The sequence below is a fragment of the Bombina bombina genome, chromosome 1 (genome assembly GCF_027579735.1).
Source record: "Bombina bombina isolate aBomBom1 chromosome 1, aBomBom1.pri, whole genome shotgun sequence".
Lineage (NCBI taxonomy): Eukaryota > Metazoa > Chordata > Amphibia > Anura > Bombinatoridae > Bombina > Bombina bombina.
Genome location: NC_069499.1, coordinates 355,070,914 through 355,089,422, shown reverse-complemented (window position 1 = coordinate 355,089,422; position 18,509 = coordinate 355,070,914). Strand labels below are relative to the sequence as shown.

General features: G+C 40.4%; 1 protein-coding gene across 1 annotated transcript in view; it reads left to right on the top strand.

Moving 5' to 3' along the window:
• The window catches only part of LOC128645316 (gap junction gamma-1 protein-like), a 37,786-nt gene that overhangs the window by 16,542 nt on the left and 2,735 nt on the right, over nucleotides 1-18,509 (top strand). Inside the window, exon 2 of the mRNA XM_053698218.1 lies at nucleotides 4,754-5,927. Within this exon, the coding sequence (XP_053554193.1) occupies nucleotides 4,772-5,927 (1,156 nt within the window). The 5' untranslated portion in view covers nucleotides 4,754-4,771. The remainder of the gene's footprint in view (nucleotides 1-4,753; nucleotides 5,928-18,509) is intronic.

Here is an 18,509-nt window from a genome sequence, read left to right as displayed (position 1 = left end):
CAGCTTGGAAACCAATGCAAGGCTGGAATAAGGGTAAACAGGCCAAGAAGCCTGCTGCTGCTACCAAGACGGCATGAAGGGGTAGCCCCCGATCCAGGAACCGGATCTAGTAGGGGGCAGACTCTCTATCTTTGCTCAGGCTTGGGCAAGAGATGTTCAGGATCCCTGGACACTAGAAATAGTCTCTCAGGGTTATCTTCTAGAATTCAAGGAACTACCCCCAAGGGGAAGGTTCCACATTTCTCACTTATCTTCAAACCAAATAAGTAGACAGACATTCTTACATTGTGTAGAAGACCTGTTAAAGATGGGAGTGATACACCCAGTTCCAACTGTGGAACAAGGTAAGGGTTTTTTACTCAAATCTGTTTGTAGTTCCCAAAAAAGAGGGAACTTTCAGACCAATTCTGGATTTAAAAATTCTAAACAAATTTCTCAGAGTTCCATCATTCAAAATGGAAACCATTCGAACAATTTTACCTACAATCCAGGAGGGTCAATATATGAAATTTTCACAAAGGTGCTCGGGTCCCTTCTAGCGGTTCTAAGACCAAGGGGCATTGCAGTGGCACCTTATCTGGACGACATTCTAATTCAAGGGTCGTCTCTTTCCACGGCAAAGGCTCATACAGACATTGTTCTAGCCTTTCTCAGATCTCACGGGTGGAAGGTGAATGTAGAAAAGAGTTCCCTGTCTCCGTCGACAAGAGTTCCCTTTTTGGGAACAATAATAGATTCTTTTGAAATGAAGATCTTCCTGACAGAAGTCAGAAAGTCAAAGCTTCTAAACGCTTGTCAAGTTCTTCTCTCTATTCTGCAGCCTTCCATAGCTCAGTGCATGGAAGTAGTAGGGTTGATGGTTGCAGCAATGGACATAGTTCCTTTTGCTCGAATTCATCTAAGACTATTACAACTGTGCATGCTCCAGTAGACAGGATCACCTGTCTCAGGGAATGAGTTTCTGCAGACCAAAGTGGGTCATTGTCACGACCGACGCCAGTCTATCAGGCTGGGGCGCGGTCTGGGATTCCCTGAAAACTCAGGGTTTATGGTCTCGGGAAGAGTCTCTTCTCCCGATCAACATCCTGGAACTGAGAGCGATATTCAATGCTCTCCGGGCTTGGCCTCATCTAGCGAAGGCCGGATACATAAGATTCCAGTCAGACAACATGACGACTGTAGCTTACATCAACCATCAGGAAGGAACAAGGAGTTCCTTGGCGATGAGAGAGGTATCCAAAATCATCAAATGGGCGGAGGATCACTCCTGCCACCTATCTGCAATCCACATCCCAGGAATAGACATCTGGGAGGCAGATTATCTGAGTCGTCAGATTTTCTATCCGGGGGAGTGGGAACTCCACCCGGAGGTGTTTGCCCAGTTGACTCAATTATGGGGCATTCAAGACATGGATCTGATGGCGTCTCGTCAGAACTTCAAGGTTCCTTGCTACGGGTCCAGATCCAGGGATCCCAAGGCCGCTCTAGTGGATGCATTAGTGGCGCCTTGGTCGTTCAACCTAGCTTATGCGTTTCCACCGTTCCCTCTTCTTCCCAGGCTTGTAGCCAGGATCAAACAGGAGAAGGCCTTGGTGATTCTGATAGCTCCTGCATGGCCGCGCAGGACTTGGTATGCAGACCTGGTGAATATGTCATCGGCTCCACCATGGAAGCTACCTTTGAGACAGGATCTTCTAGTACAAGGTCCATTCGAACATCCAAATCTAATTTCTCTGTAGCTGACTGCTTGGAAATTGAACGTTTGATTATATCCATGCGTGGGTTTTCAGATTCAGTGATAGATACTCTGGTCCAAGCCAGAAAACCTGTGACTAGAAAGATTTACCATAAAATATGGAAAAGATATCTGTTGGTGTGAATCCAAGGGATTCTCCTGGAGTAAGATTAAAATTCCTAAGATCCTCTCCTTTCTCCAAAGAAGGTTTGGATAAGGGATTGTCAGCGAGTTCTCTAAAAGGACAGATTTCTGCTTTATCTGTCTTGTTATACAAACGACTGGCAGCTGTGCCAGAGGTACAGGCTTTGGTCAGAATCAAACCTGTTTACAGACCCTTGACTCCTTCTTGGAGTCTAAATTTAGTTCTTTCAGTTCTTCAGGGGGTTCCATTTGAACCCTTACATTCCATAGATATCAAGTTGCTATCTTGGAAAGTTCCGTTTTTGGTTGCTATTTCTTCTGCTAGAAGAGTTTCTGAATTATCTGCTTTGCAGTGTGATCCACCCTATCTGGTGTTCCATTCAGATAAGTTTATTTTGCATACCAAGCCTGTTTTTTTTCCAAAGGTTGTTTCCAACAAGAATTTTAACCAGGAAATAGTTGTTCCTTCTCTGTGCCCGAATCCAGTTTCAAAGAAGGAACGTTTGTTACACAATTTAGATGTAGTCCGTGCTTTAAAGTTCTATTTAGAAGCAACAAAGAATTTTAGACAAACCTCATCCTTGTTTGTCGTTTACTCTGGTAAGAGGAGAGGACAAAGAGCTACTGCTACCTCTCCTTCTTTCTGGCTGAAAAGCATTATCCGATTGGCTTATGAGACTGCCGGACGGCAGCCTCCTGATCGAATCACAGCTCACTCCACTAGGGCTGTGGCTTCCACATGGGCCTTCAAGAACGAGGCTTCTGTTAATCAGATATGTAAGGCAGCGACTTGGTCTTCTCTGCACACTTTTGCCAAATTTTACAAATTTGTTATTTTTGCTTCTTCGGAGGCTGTTTTTGGGAGAAAGGTTTTGCAAGCCGGGGTGCCTTCTGTTTAGGTAACCTGATTTGCTCCCTCCCTTCATCCGTGTCCTAAAGCTTTGGTATTGGTTCCCACAAGTAATGGATGACGCCGTGGACCGGACACACCAATGTTGGAGAAAACAGAATTTATGCTTACCTGATAAATTACTTTCTCCAACGGTGTGTCCGGTCCACGGCCCGCCCTGGTTTTTTAATCGGGTTTGAATTTTTTTTTTTCTTTATACACTACAGTCACCACGGCACCCTATAGTTTCTCCTTTTTTCTCCTAACCGTCGGTCGAATGACTGGGGGGCGGAGCCAGAGGGGGAGCTATATGGACAGCTCTTGCTGTGTGCTCTCCTTGCCTTTCCCTGTAGGGGAGGAGAATATCCCACAAGTAATGGATGACGCCGTGGACCGGACACACCGTTGGAGAAAGTAATTTATCAGGTAAGCATAAATTCTGTTTTTTCTTTTTGTGTTAACTTTGATTTAACATATTTTTTTTTTTTTTTTAAAAACCCAAAGGAGCGCTGTTTGCAATATATGGCTCAAGATAAGCTGCCGATTTTTCTCTTCATTTTGGCGAGTTTTTGCCAGTTGGACCTATGGCAGCAGTTTCTGCAGCAATGTATAAAACATTGCTACACTTCTTAGCTTCTATGGCCCTGTCTAGGTTTATTCTTCAGCAAAGTATAGCAAGAGAACCAAGCACATTTGACTGAAGTAAATTGGAAAGTTGTTTTGAAATTGCCTGCCCTATATTAAGTTTAATTTCATAATGAACTCTCCCTGTGATCTGAAGATATTAGTAGAGCCCATGCAGTTAACCAATGCTTCTTTTTATTTACATTGACGTTATAGTCAATATTGAACAGCGCATAAGCATGGCTCAGCGGTGTATTGCAAAAATGCCTCTAATAACCTATATTAGCAAAAATGCTTTTAGTAAAAACTATTTCAGGTTCTGATGTGGCTTTTACTGTGCATCCATCCACTTGTTTTGACAGTTTGTGCCTTTAAAGCTTTTAATGGTAATTTAAATACTCGGACCTGCATTTCAGTGTTGACAATGTCCCTTTAATGTGATTTACGTAGAAACAAAGATAACCTAATCTACAGTGAGGGGGATGTCACTGAAACAAGGATATTAAAGGGATATTAAACAGTTCTCCTTTGGTAAAAACAATTTATATGTTAAATCAAAGTAAATATAAAAACAAAAAGATTGTTAAAAAAAAAAAACAGCAAATAACTTGTTTTCTTGCAAAATTAGCACTTAGACATTTTCAGTGCAGTCCTTAAATCCAGTGTTTTAAGAACATAGGATTTTCAAAGCCTAAATCTTAGTCTGTCAGTTCTGGGCATGAGCAAATTTGGCTCCCTATAATGTAGTCTATTTGCTAGCCTAGAAGTTTTAGGACATCAAGCTAAGATACAACTTCCTGCAGAGGCTGCCTCCTCCTTGAAGGGCTGTGACAGGAAGCACAAATGTAGTATAATTGTTTTATTTTTTTTTTAATAGATGAATAATACATAATGCAATGATTTCTATTAAAGTGATGGTAAATCCTAGCAATTGTGAAACACTAGGATTGACAATTGGAACAAATAAAGGGGACTTTTAGTCATGTATTATAAAATACTTAATGCAGAGAAAGCTCCTTTATATGTTTTGAAGCATTTGCCGCACTGAGCTGCTCAGACAGCCTATGACAACGCTGTTTTACTAAGAGGTGATGTTTCCACCTCTTAGCAAATGGCGCACAGGAAATATGGCACCAAGTAGCTCAGGGTGGCGAACGCTTAAAACAAATAAAGGAGCTTTCTGCATTAAGTATATTATACTTCATGACTTAAAGTCCCCATTATTTGTTCCAATGGTCATTCCTAGCATTTCACCGACGCTAGGATTTACCATCACTTTAAGTATAAGAAACTACTTAGTGCTTTTTTTTTATTACAACAATTATGTGACTAATCCCTTATTTTTTTTTCTTCTTCTGCAGAACTGATATTGGATCAGAATGAGCTGGAGTTTTTTGACCCGTCTCCTTGAGGAGATCAACAACCACTCCACGTTTGTGGGAAAAGTATGGCTGACTGTTCTCATCATATTTCGAATTGTGTTGACTGCAGTCGGTGGCGAGTCTATATACTATGATGAACAGAGCAAGTTTGTATGTAACACGCATCAGCCTGGGTGTGAAAATGTTTGTTACGATGCTTTTGCACCTCTATCTCATGTCCGATTCTGGGTTTTCCAAATTATTCTTATTACCACTCCTTCCATCATGTACTTGGGTTTTGCAATGCATCGGATTGCACGACAGCCTGAAGAGATTCGTCGTAACCAAGAAAGCGGCAATAGCAGCCGCAAGAAACGAGCTCCAGTGGTGCACCGTGGTGCTATGAGAGATTATGAGGAGAAAGAAGATAACAATGAAGAAGATCCTATGATCTGTGAGGAGGTGGAACCTGAGAAGGATGTTGAGGCAGCCAAGAAGAAGGCGCAGCATGATGGCCGGAAGCGCATCAAACAAGATGGTCTGATGAGATGCTATGTATTGCAGCTGATTGTGCGTTCTGCTCTGGAAGTAGGCTTTCTTATGGGCCAGTATGTTCTGTATGGGTTTGAGGTGATCCCATTCTATGTGTGTACTCGCAAGCCCTGCCCCCACACTGTAGACTGCTTTGTGTCTCGTCCCACTGAGAAAACCATTTTCCTACTAATTATGTATGCAGTCAGTGCCCTCTGTTTGTTGCTGAACCTGTGTGAACTTTTCCACCTTGGGATTGGTGGCATTAGAGATTCTTGGCGGAAACGTTCCTTGTCTGCTAAGAGTCCACAATATTCTAAGAAAACACCCAGTGCGCCTCCAAATTATCACTCTGTACTGAAGAAAAGCAAAGTGCCCAATGGCAAGCTAGTATTCCCAGACAATGGAAGATCGGAGGCTTTTGAATTATCCGTACCACATCGTGCAGAAAATGAGCTGGACCGCCTGCGACAACATCTAAAGATGGCCCAGGAGCACCTTGACCTGGCTTTTCAATTGAACCCTTCTGTTGATACAGCCAATGCGTCACGGAGCAGCAGTCCTGAGTCCAATAGCATTGCTGCAGAACAGAACCGACTGAACCTTGCTCAGGAGAAGGGAGGAGGTGGTTTTAAGAAAGCTGGTAAGAGACTGATTTATACATAAAGCTTAAAGGGACAGTCTACACCAGAATTTGTATTGTTTGAAAAGATAGATAATACCTTTATTACCCATTCCCTAGTTTTGCATAACCAACACAGTTATATAAATACACCTTTTTACCCCTGTGATTACCTTGTATCTAAGCCTCTGCAAACTGCCCCCTTATTTCAGTTCTTTTGACAGACATCCATTTTAGCCAATCAGAGCTTGCTCACTGGAACTCCACGTGCGTGTGAGCAGTGTTATCTATATGATAAACGTGAACTAACACCCTCTAGTGGTGAAAAACTGTCAAAATGCCCTGAGAGAAGAGGCGGCCTTAAAAATTAGCATATAAACCTCCTAGGTTTAGCTGTCAACTAAGAATACCAAGAGAACAAAGCAAAATTGGTGATAAAAGTAAATTGGAAAATTGTTTAAAATTACATTCTCTATCTGAATCATGAAAGTTTATTTTGGACTTGACTGTCCCTTTAACCCTTTAAGGACACAGCTTTCAGTTTACTCAATTGTTTTATGACGGAAAAATTCCGTCATATGTCCTTAAGAGGTTAAGTATACATCTGAACACCCTTATCAGCATCATCAAACAATTAGCATATTATGCCATGAATGAAATATTGTGGGAGCCATGGCTTCTAGAATCTTACCCCTAGTACTTATTTTTATTCTATTCTGCATATAAATGTACACAACAACCATTGTCTGGCTCCTAAAATTGTGTAGCTTGTGCATCATTTTAATGGCAGGCTCCTAAATTTTGATATAAATTCGATGGCCTGGATTAGGCATACTTGGAAAATTACAGAAATATATATGCAGGGTTAGATTAAGGTCACACAAGTAATAATTGCATTATACTTCAAAGTGATATCGTAGAGAGAGTTTAATAAAATAATTATATATATATATATATATATATATATATATATATATATATATATATATATATATATATATATATATATAAATTATACCCTGTTTAACAAATAAGTGCTATTTGTTCTAGCGAATGAGTGACTGCACTTATATCTGTAAAGTCACCAAAAATGCTAGTTAGTAGCAGGACATAAGTATGAGACTGACGTATATCACACTAAGGGCTCTGTCTGGTCTTGTAATATTTTGCATGCTACTGATCAATTGATGACTTTATAATTGCTCATTTTTTTTTTTTTTTTTTTTTCTTCCCTAATTTCATCATGCTACTGCTTTCAACCATTCTGTTTTATTGTCAGTAGGGCAGAAAGAAGTAAAACCTGGTGGAAACGGACCGTTGATAAATATTGTATAGACTTAATGAGGGAAGAACGATTCAGTGAAAGATGAATTTGCATATTTCATTTGCTTGTGGAAGATGCTTAGGTCCCACATATTAGCCTTTAGTGCCAGAGAGGGCTGCTGTTCCTTTAATAAGTAAACTGTATGTATGTATGTCTCCCTCTCAAAATTTCAGGTCGTAAGCTACGAGCCAGGCCAAAATGTAACTCACCACTTATGATAATTATTGTTCAGTCATTTTTAATATTTTTTTATTTTATACCTTTAAAAATTAAATAATGGTACATACAGCAATAGATTAACAAAAATAAGTCCATAGCAGTTAGCAGCATAAACTTGGGGGTTCTGGGAAAGACAACAGTTGGATAGAAATAGGAAGTTGTTGAAGTGAGAGAGTGGAGAAAGAGTGCTGACAGTCATGGAAGGTCATAGCTGACCTGGAGATTTTATTTTAATAATTATCATTTCTCCCTTCTCTCTCTTAACTATCTTTATCCCCTCCCTCCTCTCTTCAATCCCTCTTTTTACCCTTTAACTTATCTCTCAGGCCATATCTTCTCTTTACACTATGTTTTTACTCATATATGTGTGTGTGTGTGATGTTATTATACTAATGATATCGCTCCTGGCTGATTTGTGAGTTATAGTCTTGCAGGTTGGATTATCCTTGCGGTGTATACTGACGGTTTGATAGAGAGGTCATATTGGTGGTGTTTTTTGGGTTTTTTTTTTGTATTTTTGATTCCACTGTATGCGGTGTTGTGGCATATGACATTTCTGGTCTCTATAACATAGTGGTGGAGTTAATTCATGTCATCTAGCTGATGTTTGATGGGCTTACACACTACGAGTGGCTACGTACTTTGATCTGTTCATATGTGATTTGTTTAATCTGTTTGTTTTGAATAGCAGTCTAGACTCTATGTACTTGCTGTTCACAAATATACTTGTGATTATATTAATATCTTTCACTTATTTTTGAGGCCTTATGAGGTGGCAAGCCCTCTGTTAAATTAATTCAATCTGATTAAGAGGCTGCCCATATAGGGATGCTATATCAGACTATATGTAGGTGGGACTCCTGTCACATGCGGTTTGAAATCAGAAAGTTAGTTATACTGTATTACCCTTTTGTTTTTAGGGTGTTCCTTAAATATGGTGTACATAGCGTTATTCTGCTTCATAGCATTGATACGGGTTAAAACCCCCCCCCCCCATGTTTTTAGGGTTTGATACGGTAGATATTGTGGTAAATTGTTTATTTTGCACAGGTGTGTTGTTGAAATCTCTATGACCGATAAAGTTGTCCTTACCTGTGGGAAAGGTACTGATTTAATATTGGATACAAACAGCACAGTGAAGTTTGTGCCTCGTGTATGAGGGGCGGTACTGGTAGTTGCCAATTGATGGTATAGTTCTTGTGAAAGTTAACCCTTCCTTTTCTTTCATGTAATTAACAAGAGTCCATGAGCTAGTGACGTATGGGATATACATTCCTACCAGGAGGGGCAAAGTTTCCCAAACCTTAAAATGCCTATAAATACACCCCTCACCACACCCACAAATCAGTTTTACAAACTTTGCCTCCAAGGGAGGTGGTGAAGTAAGTTTGTGCTAGATTCTACGTTGATATGCGCTCCGCAGCAAGTTGGAGCCCGGTTTTCCTCTCAGCGTGCAGTGAATGTCAGAGGGATGTGAGGAGAGTATTGCCTATTGAATGCAGTGATCTCCTTCTACGGGGTCTATTTCATAAGGTTCTCTGTTATCGGTCGTAGAGATTCATCTCTTACCTCCCTTTTCAGATCGACGATATACTCTTATATTTACCATTTCCTCTACTGATTCTCGTTTCAGTACTGGTTTGGCTTTCTACAAACATGTAGATGAGTGTCCTGGGGTAAGTAAGTCTTATTTTCTGTGACACTCTAAGCTATGGTTGGGCACTTTATTTATAAAGTTCTAAATATATGTATTCAAACATTTATTTGCCTTGACTCAGAATGTTCAACTTTCCTTATTTCCAGACAGTCAGTTTCATATTTGGGATTATGCTTTAATTATCATATTTTTCTTACCTCAAAAATTTGACTTTTTCCCTGTGGGCTGTTAGGCTCGCGGGGGCTGAAAATGCTTCATTTTATTGCGTCATTCTTGGCGCGGACTTTTTTGGCGCAAAAATTCATTTCGTTTCCGGCGTCATACGTGTCGCCGGAAGTTGCGTCATTTTTTTGACGTTATTTTGCGCCAAAAATGTCGGCGTTCCGGATGTGGCGTCATTTTTGGCGCCAAAAGCATTTAGGCGCCAAATAATGTGGGCGTCTTATTTGGCGCCAAAAAATATGGGCGTCGTTTTTGTCTCCACATTATTTCAGTCTCATTTTTCATTTGCTTCTGGTTGCTAGAAGCTTGATGTTTGGCATTTTTTTCCCATTCCTGAAACTGTCTTATAAGGAATTTGATCTATTTTGCTTTATATGTTGTTTTTTCTCTTACATATTGCAAGATGTCTCACGTTGCATCTGAGCCAGAAGATACTACAGGAAAACCTCTGCCTGCTGGATCTACCAAAGCTAAGTGTATCTGCTGTAAACTTTTGGTAGCTATTCCTCCAGCTGTTGTTTGTATTAAATGTCATGACAAACTTTTTAATGCAGATAATATTTCCTTTAGTGATGTACCATTGCCTGTTGCAGTTCCCTCAACATCTAAGGTGCAGAATGTTCCTGATAACATAAGAGATTTTGTTTCTGAATCCATAAAGAAGGCTTTGTCTGTTATTTCTCCTTCTAGTAAACGTAAAAAGTCTTTTAAATCTTCTCTCTCTACAGATGAATTTTTAAATGAACACCATCATTCTGATTCTTTGGACTCTTCTGGTTCAGAGGATTCTGTCTCAGAGATTGATGCTGATAAATCTTCATATTTATTTAAGATGGAATTTATTCGCTCTTTACTTAAAGAAGTACTAATTGCTTTAGAAATAGAGGATTCTAGTCCTCTTGATACTAATTCTATACGTTTGGATAAGGTTTTTAAAGCTCCTGCGGTTATTCCAGAAGTCTTTCCTGTTCCTAATGCTATTTCTGCAGTAATTGCTAAGGAATGGGATAGATTGGGTAATTCATTTACTCCTTCTAAACGTTTTAAGCAATTATATCCTGTTCCGCCTGACAGATTAGAATTTTGGGACAAAATCCCTAAAGTTGATGGGGCTATTTCTACCCTTGCTAAACGTACTACCATTCCTACATCAGATGGTACCTCGTTTAAGGATCCTTTAGATAGAAAAATTGAATCTTTTCTAAGAAAAGCTTATCTATGTTCAGGTAATCTTCTTAGACCTGCTATATCATTGGCTGATGTTGCTGCAGCTTCAACTTTTTGGTTGGAAACTCTAGCGCAACAAGTAACAAATCGTGATTCTCATGATATTATTATTCTTCTCCAGCATGCTAATAATTTCATCTGTGATGCCATTTTTGATATTATTAGAGTTGATGTTAGATTTATGTCTCTGGCTATCTTAGCCAGAAGAGCTTTATGGCTTAAGACTTGGAATGCTGATATGGCTTCTAAATCAACTCTACTTTCCATTTCTTTCCAGGGAAACAAATTATTTGGTTCTCAGTTGGATTCTATTATTTCATCTGTTACTGGTGGGAAAGGAACTTTTTTACCACAGGATAAAAAGTCTAAAGGTAAAAACAGGGCTAACAATCGTTTTCGTTCCTTTCGTTTCAACAAAGAACAAAAGCCTGATCCTTCGTTCTCAGGAGCAGTTTCAGTTTGGAAACCATCTCCAGTCTGGAATAAATCCAAGCCTGCTAGAAAGGCAAAGCCTGCTTCTAAGTTCACATGAAGGTACGGCCCTCATTCCAGTTCAGCTGGTAGGGGGCAGGTTACGTTTTTTCAAAGAAATTTGGATCAGTTCTGTTCACAATCTTTGGATTCAGAACATTGTTTCAGAAGGGTACAGAATTGGTTTCAAGATGAGACCTCCTGCAAAGAGATTTTTTCTTTCCCATGTCCCAGTAAATCCAGTGAAAGCTCAAGCATTTCTGAATTGTGTTTCAGATCTAGAGTTGGCTGGAGTAATTATGCCAGTTCCAGTTCCGGAACAGGGGATGGGGTTTTATTCAAATCTCTTCATTGTACCAAAGAAGGAGAATTCCTTCAGACCAGTTCTGGATCTAAAATTATTAAATCGTTATGTAAGGATACCAACGTTCAAGATGGTAACTGTAAGGACTATATTGCCTTTTGTTCAGCAAGGGAATTATATGTCCACAATAGATTTACAGGATGCATATCTGCATATTCCGATTCATCCAGATCATTATCAGTTCCTGAGATTCTCTTTTCTAGACAAGCATTACCAATTTGTGGCTCTACCGTTTGGCCTTGCTACAGCTCCAAGAATTTTCACAAAGATTCTCGGTGCCCTTCTGTCTGTAATCAGAGAACAGGGTATTGTGGTATTTCCTTATTTGGACGATATCTTGGTACTTGCTCCGTCTTTACATTTAGCAGAGTCTCATACGAATCGACTTGTGTTGTTTCTTCAAGATCATGGTTGGAGGATCAATTTACCAAAAAGTTCTTTGATTCCTCAAACAAGGGTAACCTTTCTGGGTTTCCAGATAGATTCAGTGTCCATGACTTTGTCTTTAACAGACAAGAGACGTCTAAAATTGATTACAGCCTGTCGAAACCTTCAGTCTCAATCATTCCCTTCGGTAGCCTTATGCATGGAAATTCTAGGTCTTATGACTGCTGCATCGGACGCGATCCCCTTTGCTCGTTTTCACATGCGACCTCTTCAGCTCTGTATGCTGAACCAATGGTGCAGGGATTACACGAAGATATATCAATTAATATCTTTAAAACCGATTGTTCGGCACTCTCTAACGTGGTGGACAGATCACCATCGTTTAATTCAGGGGGCTTCTTTTGTTCTTCCGACCTGGACTGTAATTTCAACAGATGCAAGTCTCACAGGTTGGGGAGCTGTGTGGGGATCTCTGACGGCACAAGGAGTTTGGGAATCTCAGGAGGTGAGATTACCGATCAATATCTTGGAACTCCGTGCAGTTTTCAGAGCTCTTCAGTTTTGGCCTCTTCTGAAGAGAGAATCGTTCATTTGTTTTCAGACAGACAATGTCACAACTGTGGCATACATCAATCATCAAGGAGGGACTCACAGTCCTCTGGCTATGAAAGAAGTATCTCGAATTTTGGTTTGGGCGGAATCCAGCTCCTGTCTAATCTCTGCGGTTCATATCCCAGGTGTAGACAATTGGGAAGCGGATTATCTCAGTCGCCAAACGTTGCATCCGGGCGAATGGTCTCTTCACCCAGAGGTATTTCTTCAGATTGTTCAAATGTGGGGGCTCCCAGAGATAGATCTGATGGCCTCTCATCTAAACAAGAAACTTCCCAGGTATCTGTCCAGATCCCGGGATCCTCAGGCGGAGGCAGTGGATGCATTATCACTTCCTTGGAAGTATCATCCTGCCTATATCTTTCCGCCTCTAGTTCTTCTTCCAAGAGTAATCTCCAAGATTCTGAGGGAATGCTCGTTTGTTCTGCTAATAGCTCCGGCATGGCCTCACAGGTTTTGGTATGCGGATCTTGTCCGGATGGCATCTTGCCAACCATGGACTCTTCCGTTAAGACCAGACCTTCTGTCTCAAGGTCCTTTTTTCCATCCGGATCTGAAATCCTTAAATTTAAAGGTATGGAGATTGAACGCTTGATTCTTGGTCATAGAGGTTTCTCTGACTCCGTGATTAATATTATGTTACAGGCTCGTAAATCTGTATCTCGAGAGATATATTATAGAGTCTGGAAGACTTATATTTCTTGGTGTCTTTCTCATCATTTTTCTTGGCATTCTTTTAGAATACCGAGAATTTTACAGTTTCTTCAGGATGGTTTAGATAAGGGTTTGTCCGCGAGTTCTTTGAAAGGACAAATCTCCGCTCTTTCTGTTCTTTTTCACAGAAAGATTGCTATTCTTCCTGATATTCATTGTTTTGTACAAGCTTTGGTTCGTATAAAACCTGTCATTAAGTCAATTTCTCCTCCATGGAGTTTGAATTTGGTTTTGGGAGCTCTTCAAGCTCCTCCGTTTGAACCTATGCATTCATTGGACATTAAATTACTTTCTTGGAAAGTTTTTTTCCTTTTGGCCATCTCTTCTGCTAGAAGAGTTTCTGAATTATCTGCTCTTTCGTGTGAGTCTCCTTTTCTGATTTTTCATCAGGATAAGGCGGTGTTGCGAACTTCTTTTGAATTTTTACCTAAAGTTGTGAATTCCAACAACATTAGTAGAGAAATTGTGGTTCCTTCATTATGTCCTAATCCTAAGAATTCTAAGGAGAAATCATTGCATTCTTTGGATGTTGTTAGAGCTTTGAAATATTATGTTGAAGCTACGAAATCTTTCCGTAAGACTTCTAGTCTATTTGTTATCTTTTCCGGTTCTAGGAAAGGCCAGAAAGCTTCTGCCATTTCTTTGGCATCTTGGTTGAAATCTTTAATTCATCTTGCCTATGTTGAGTCGGGTAAAATTCCGCCTCAAAGAATTACAGCTCATTCTACTAGGTCAGTTTCTACTTCCTGGGCGTTTAGGAATGAAGCTTCGGTTGACCAGATCTGCAAAGCAGCAACTTGGTCCTCTTTGCATACTTTTACTAAATTCTACCATTTTGATGTATTTTCTTCTTCTGAAGCAGTTTTTGGTAGAAAAGTTCTTCAGGCAGCGGTTTCAGTTTGAATCTTCTGCTTATGTTTTTTGTTAAACTTTATTTTGGGTGTGGATTATTTTCAGCAGGAATTGGCTGTCTTTATTTTATCCCTCCCTCTCTAGTGACTCTTGTGTGGAAAGATCCACATCTTGGGTAGTCATTATCCCATACGTCACTAGCTCATGGACTCTTGTTAATTACATGAAAGAAAACATAATTTATGTAAGAACTTACCTGATAAATTCATTTCTTTCATATTAACAAGAGTCCATGAGGCCCACCCTTTTTTTGTGGTGGTTATGATATTTTTGTATAAAGCACAATTATTCCAATTCCTTATTTTATATGCTTCGCACTTTTTTTCTTATCACCCCACTTCTTGGCTATTCGTTAAACTGATTTGTGGGTGTGGTGAGGGGTGTATTTATAGGCATTTTAAGGTTTGGGAAACTTTGCCCCTCCTGGTAGGAATGTATATCCCATACGTCACTAGCTCATGGACTCTTGTTAATATGAAAGAAATGAATTTATCAGGTAAGTTCTTACATAAATTATGTTTTTCCTTGGTTTTTAATAAATTAAGCTAAAAAATTAGCTTTGTAATAAATTTTGTTCTATGGTGGCGGGCTGTCACTATTGTATTTATCTTTTAATATGTGTTTTGTATGTTATATTGTTCACTTAGATTCCAAAAAGTATATTTTGTGTGTTGTTTTTTTAGATCATAAACTGTATTGAAGAAGGTCCACTTATGGGTCTAAACGTCGACATTTGAAATCAATGTGAAGCTTATTTTGGAAATAAAATTGCACTTTTTTGTACTTCTATATAAGTCCTGTGAGTGCCCTCCCACATTTAGTCATTTCTACATACTTATTTGAGGATAGCACCTGTGATTACACCGGTGTGGTAGGAGTGCTGGGACACCCAAGGATGCCACCCTCCCTGTCAGCCATACCTAAAATATAGAGTGGTGTGGCTGGATCCAACTTTTTTTTTAGTTATGTAATGTTAGTGTGTGTGTTCTGGTTCCATAGTTTAAAGTCTTGCTCTTAGGGTTTGAACAAATATTTGTCAAGCCCTATATTAATGGATTCCTTGTGGTGTCATAGCACAACTGCCCTTTTAAACTTAACCAAATATACCCTAAAGGAATAAATAATATTTGGAAGCCACTGGTCTATTAAATCGAAAACTTATTGGTAAGCTCTTTATTTTACTTAAAAGAAAATGAAATGCCTCTTGCTTTTGTGTAAAAATTGCACTTGTCGGTCCCATGCACCTTATGAGGCCAAAAAAGCAAAATTAGTAAACTGAAAATGCTGCAAATAGATGGTTTATGCAATTTGCAGAATTTTGAAAACCTAGGTTACAGGTATTTGCTTTTTGGCCTCTCCTAGGGATAGTGTGACAAAGGTTGAATTTTTACACGAAAATGGTGTTTAATCAATCTCCCTTTTAACCTCTTCGGTACCGGGAATTTTAGAAAGAGACTTGTTTAAAGTACTAGAGAATTGGTAGCATTTTTGCAATCACTCTATTTAGATATATATATATATATATATATATATATATATATATATATATATATATATATATATATATATATATATATATATATATATATATATATATATATATATATATATATATATATATATATATATATATATATATATATATAATTTTCTATGGGATTCCCTTTGTTTAGAAATAGCAGGCATGCATGGCTTTACCTTTGTTGCTTTTTGGTAATTAGAAGGCCACTAATTGCAGCTGACCACCGCACTTCTGAAATTCCCGGCCGTGGAGGGGTTAATTAGCTGACAAGGGTAATAGTATTCTATTGTAAGTATTACCCTCCCACCTGATCCATCCAGCTCATCTCTTCCTCCCCCCCCCACTCCTCAACAACATCCTATGGTGCTGGAAGACAGTATGCAGTTTAGGTTGTTTGTTTTTTTTCTTCTCTGCAGTGTAGTAAACCTTCCCGTCTCCCTGATCCCTCCCAAAACGATTTCTAACCCTCCCCCTCACACTAGTAATGCCATTACCCAGTTTATAGTTCTTTGCTTGTGTGTTTTTTGGTTTTTATTTTCCTGTAGTGTAGGGTTCCTCCCCTCTTATTCCACATTTTTTCTGTAGTGTAGCATCCCATCCCAACATCTCCCTTTTTAACTTTTTTTTTTTCTTTTTAAAGATACGATGAGTCCACAGATTTCATCCTTGGGGGATATCGCCTCCTGGTCAGCAGGAGGAGGCAAAGAGCACCACAGAAGAGCTGTATTCATAGCTCCTCCCTTCCCTCCCACTCCAGTCATTCTCTTTGCCTGTGTTAGTGTACGAAGAGGTAAAGTGAGGTGTTAGTTTAGATTCTTCAATCAAGAGTTTATTTTTAAAATGGTACCAGTGAGTGCTATTTTACTCGGGGTGTAGCCGTATTCCTTGTCAGCCTCTAGAGTAGAGCTACAGGTGGCTTTTAAGCAATGGGAACTGGGGGGATTTTCATTCTCTCTGCGCCTCCAATACTATGTGCTGCCCTGCTGATAATGGTCTTAGCAGATATTATCTAAGACCCTGTTTGTTCCCACAGAATTACAGGAAAACAATCCAAGAAGCCTGCTGCTGCTCCCAATTCAGCATGAAGGGTTGGCCCCCGATCCGGGACCGGATCTAGTAGGGGGCAGACTGTCTTTCTTCATCCAGGCTTGGATGAGAGATGTTCAGGATCCCTGGGCATTAGAGAGAGTGTCTCAGGGATAACAGCTGGAATTAGAAATTCTTCCCCCAGAGGACGGTTTCTCGATTGTCTGTAGACCAGATAAAAAGAGAGGCGTTCTTACGCTGTGTAAGAGACCTCTCCTCCATGGGAGTCATCTGTCCCGTTCCTATTCAGGGACGGGTTTTATTCCAGTCTGTTTGTAGATCCCAAAAAGGAGGGAACCTTCAGACCTATCTTAAGAGTCTAAACAAGTTTCTCAGAGTTCCATCTTTCAAGATGGAAACTATCCGTACCATTCTTCCATTGATTCAGAAAGGTCAATTTATGTCAACGGTGGATCTAAAGGATGCATACCTTCATGTTCCTATCCACAGAGATCACAAGTTCCTGAGGTTTGCCTTTCTGGACAAACACTATCAGTTTGTGGCCCTTCCTTTCGGTCTGGCCACGGCGCCCAGAATTTTTACAAAGGTTCAGGGGTCTTTATTAGTGGTTCTACGGCCGCGGGGTGGCGCCTTATCTGGACGTTATACTGATCCAGGCTTCGTCATTTCAACTGGCAAAGTCCCATACCGACATCGTACTTTCCTAAGGACCCACGGGTGGAAGGTAAACCTGGAAAAGAGTTTGTTAGTTCCTCAGACAAGAGTAGCCTTTCTGGGAACCCTAATCGACTCTGTCTCAATGAAGATTTTTCTGACGGAGGTCAGAAAGTTAAAAATTCTGAATACATGTCGGTCAATTCACTCTACTCCTCGTCCGACAGTGGCTCAGTGCATGAAGGTGATCGGATTGATGGTGGCGGCAATGGACATCGTTCCGTTTGCTTGTTTTCATCTCGGGCCTCTGCAACTAAGCATGCTCAGGCAGTGGAATGGAGATTATACAGATTTGTCTCCTCACATAAATCTAGACCAGGAGACAAGGGACTCTCTTCTATGGTGGTTGTCGCTGGATCATCTATCCCAGGGGACCTGCTTCCGCAGACCCTCATGGGTAATAGTGACAACGGATGCCAGCCTGGTAGGATGGGGAGCAGTCTGGAACTCCCTAAGGGCTCAGGGTGTGTGGACTCGGGCAGAGTCTCTCCTTCCCATCAATATCCTAGAGTTGAAAGCAATATTCAATACGCTTCAGGCTTGGCCTCTGTTAGTTTCGGCTCAATTCATCAGATTTCAGGCGGCCAACATAACGACTGTACCTTACATCAATCATCAGGGAGGAACAAGGAGTTACTTAGTGATGACAGAAGTAGCCTAGATAATACAGTTGACGGAGTCTCACTCTTGCCATCTGTCAGCGATCCACATCCCAGGGGTGGAAAACTGGGAAGCGGATTTTCTGAGCAGACAGACATTTCATCCGGAGGTGTGTTCCAACCTGATTCTCAGATGGGGCAGCCAGTCTCGTCAGACTACCAAGCTTCCGAGATACAGGTCCAGGGATCCCCAGGCCGAGCTGATAGATGCCTTGGTCTTTCAGCCTAGCTTATGTATTCCCTCCGTTTGCTCTCCTTCCTCGGGTGATTGCTCGAGCTAACAGGAGAGGGTGTCAGCGTTCCTCATCGCCCCTGCGTGGCCTCGCAGGATTTGGTATGCCGATCTGGTGGACATGTCATCTCAGCCACCGTGGAAGCTCCCTTTGAGGAAAGACCTTCTCATTCAGGGCCCCTTCCATCACCCGAATCTAGTTTCTCTGCAGCTGACTGCTTGGAGATTGAACGCTTAATTTTATCTAAGCGAGGGTTTTCTGATTCGGTCATAGATACCTTGATTCAGGCACGTAAGCCTGTTACTAGGAAAATTTACCA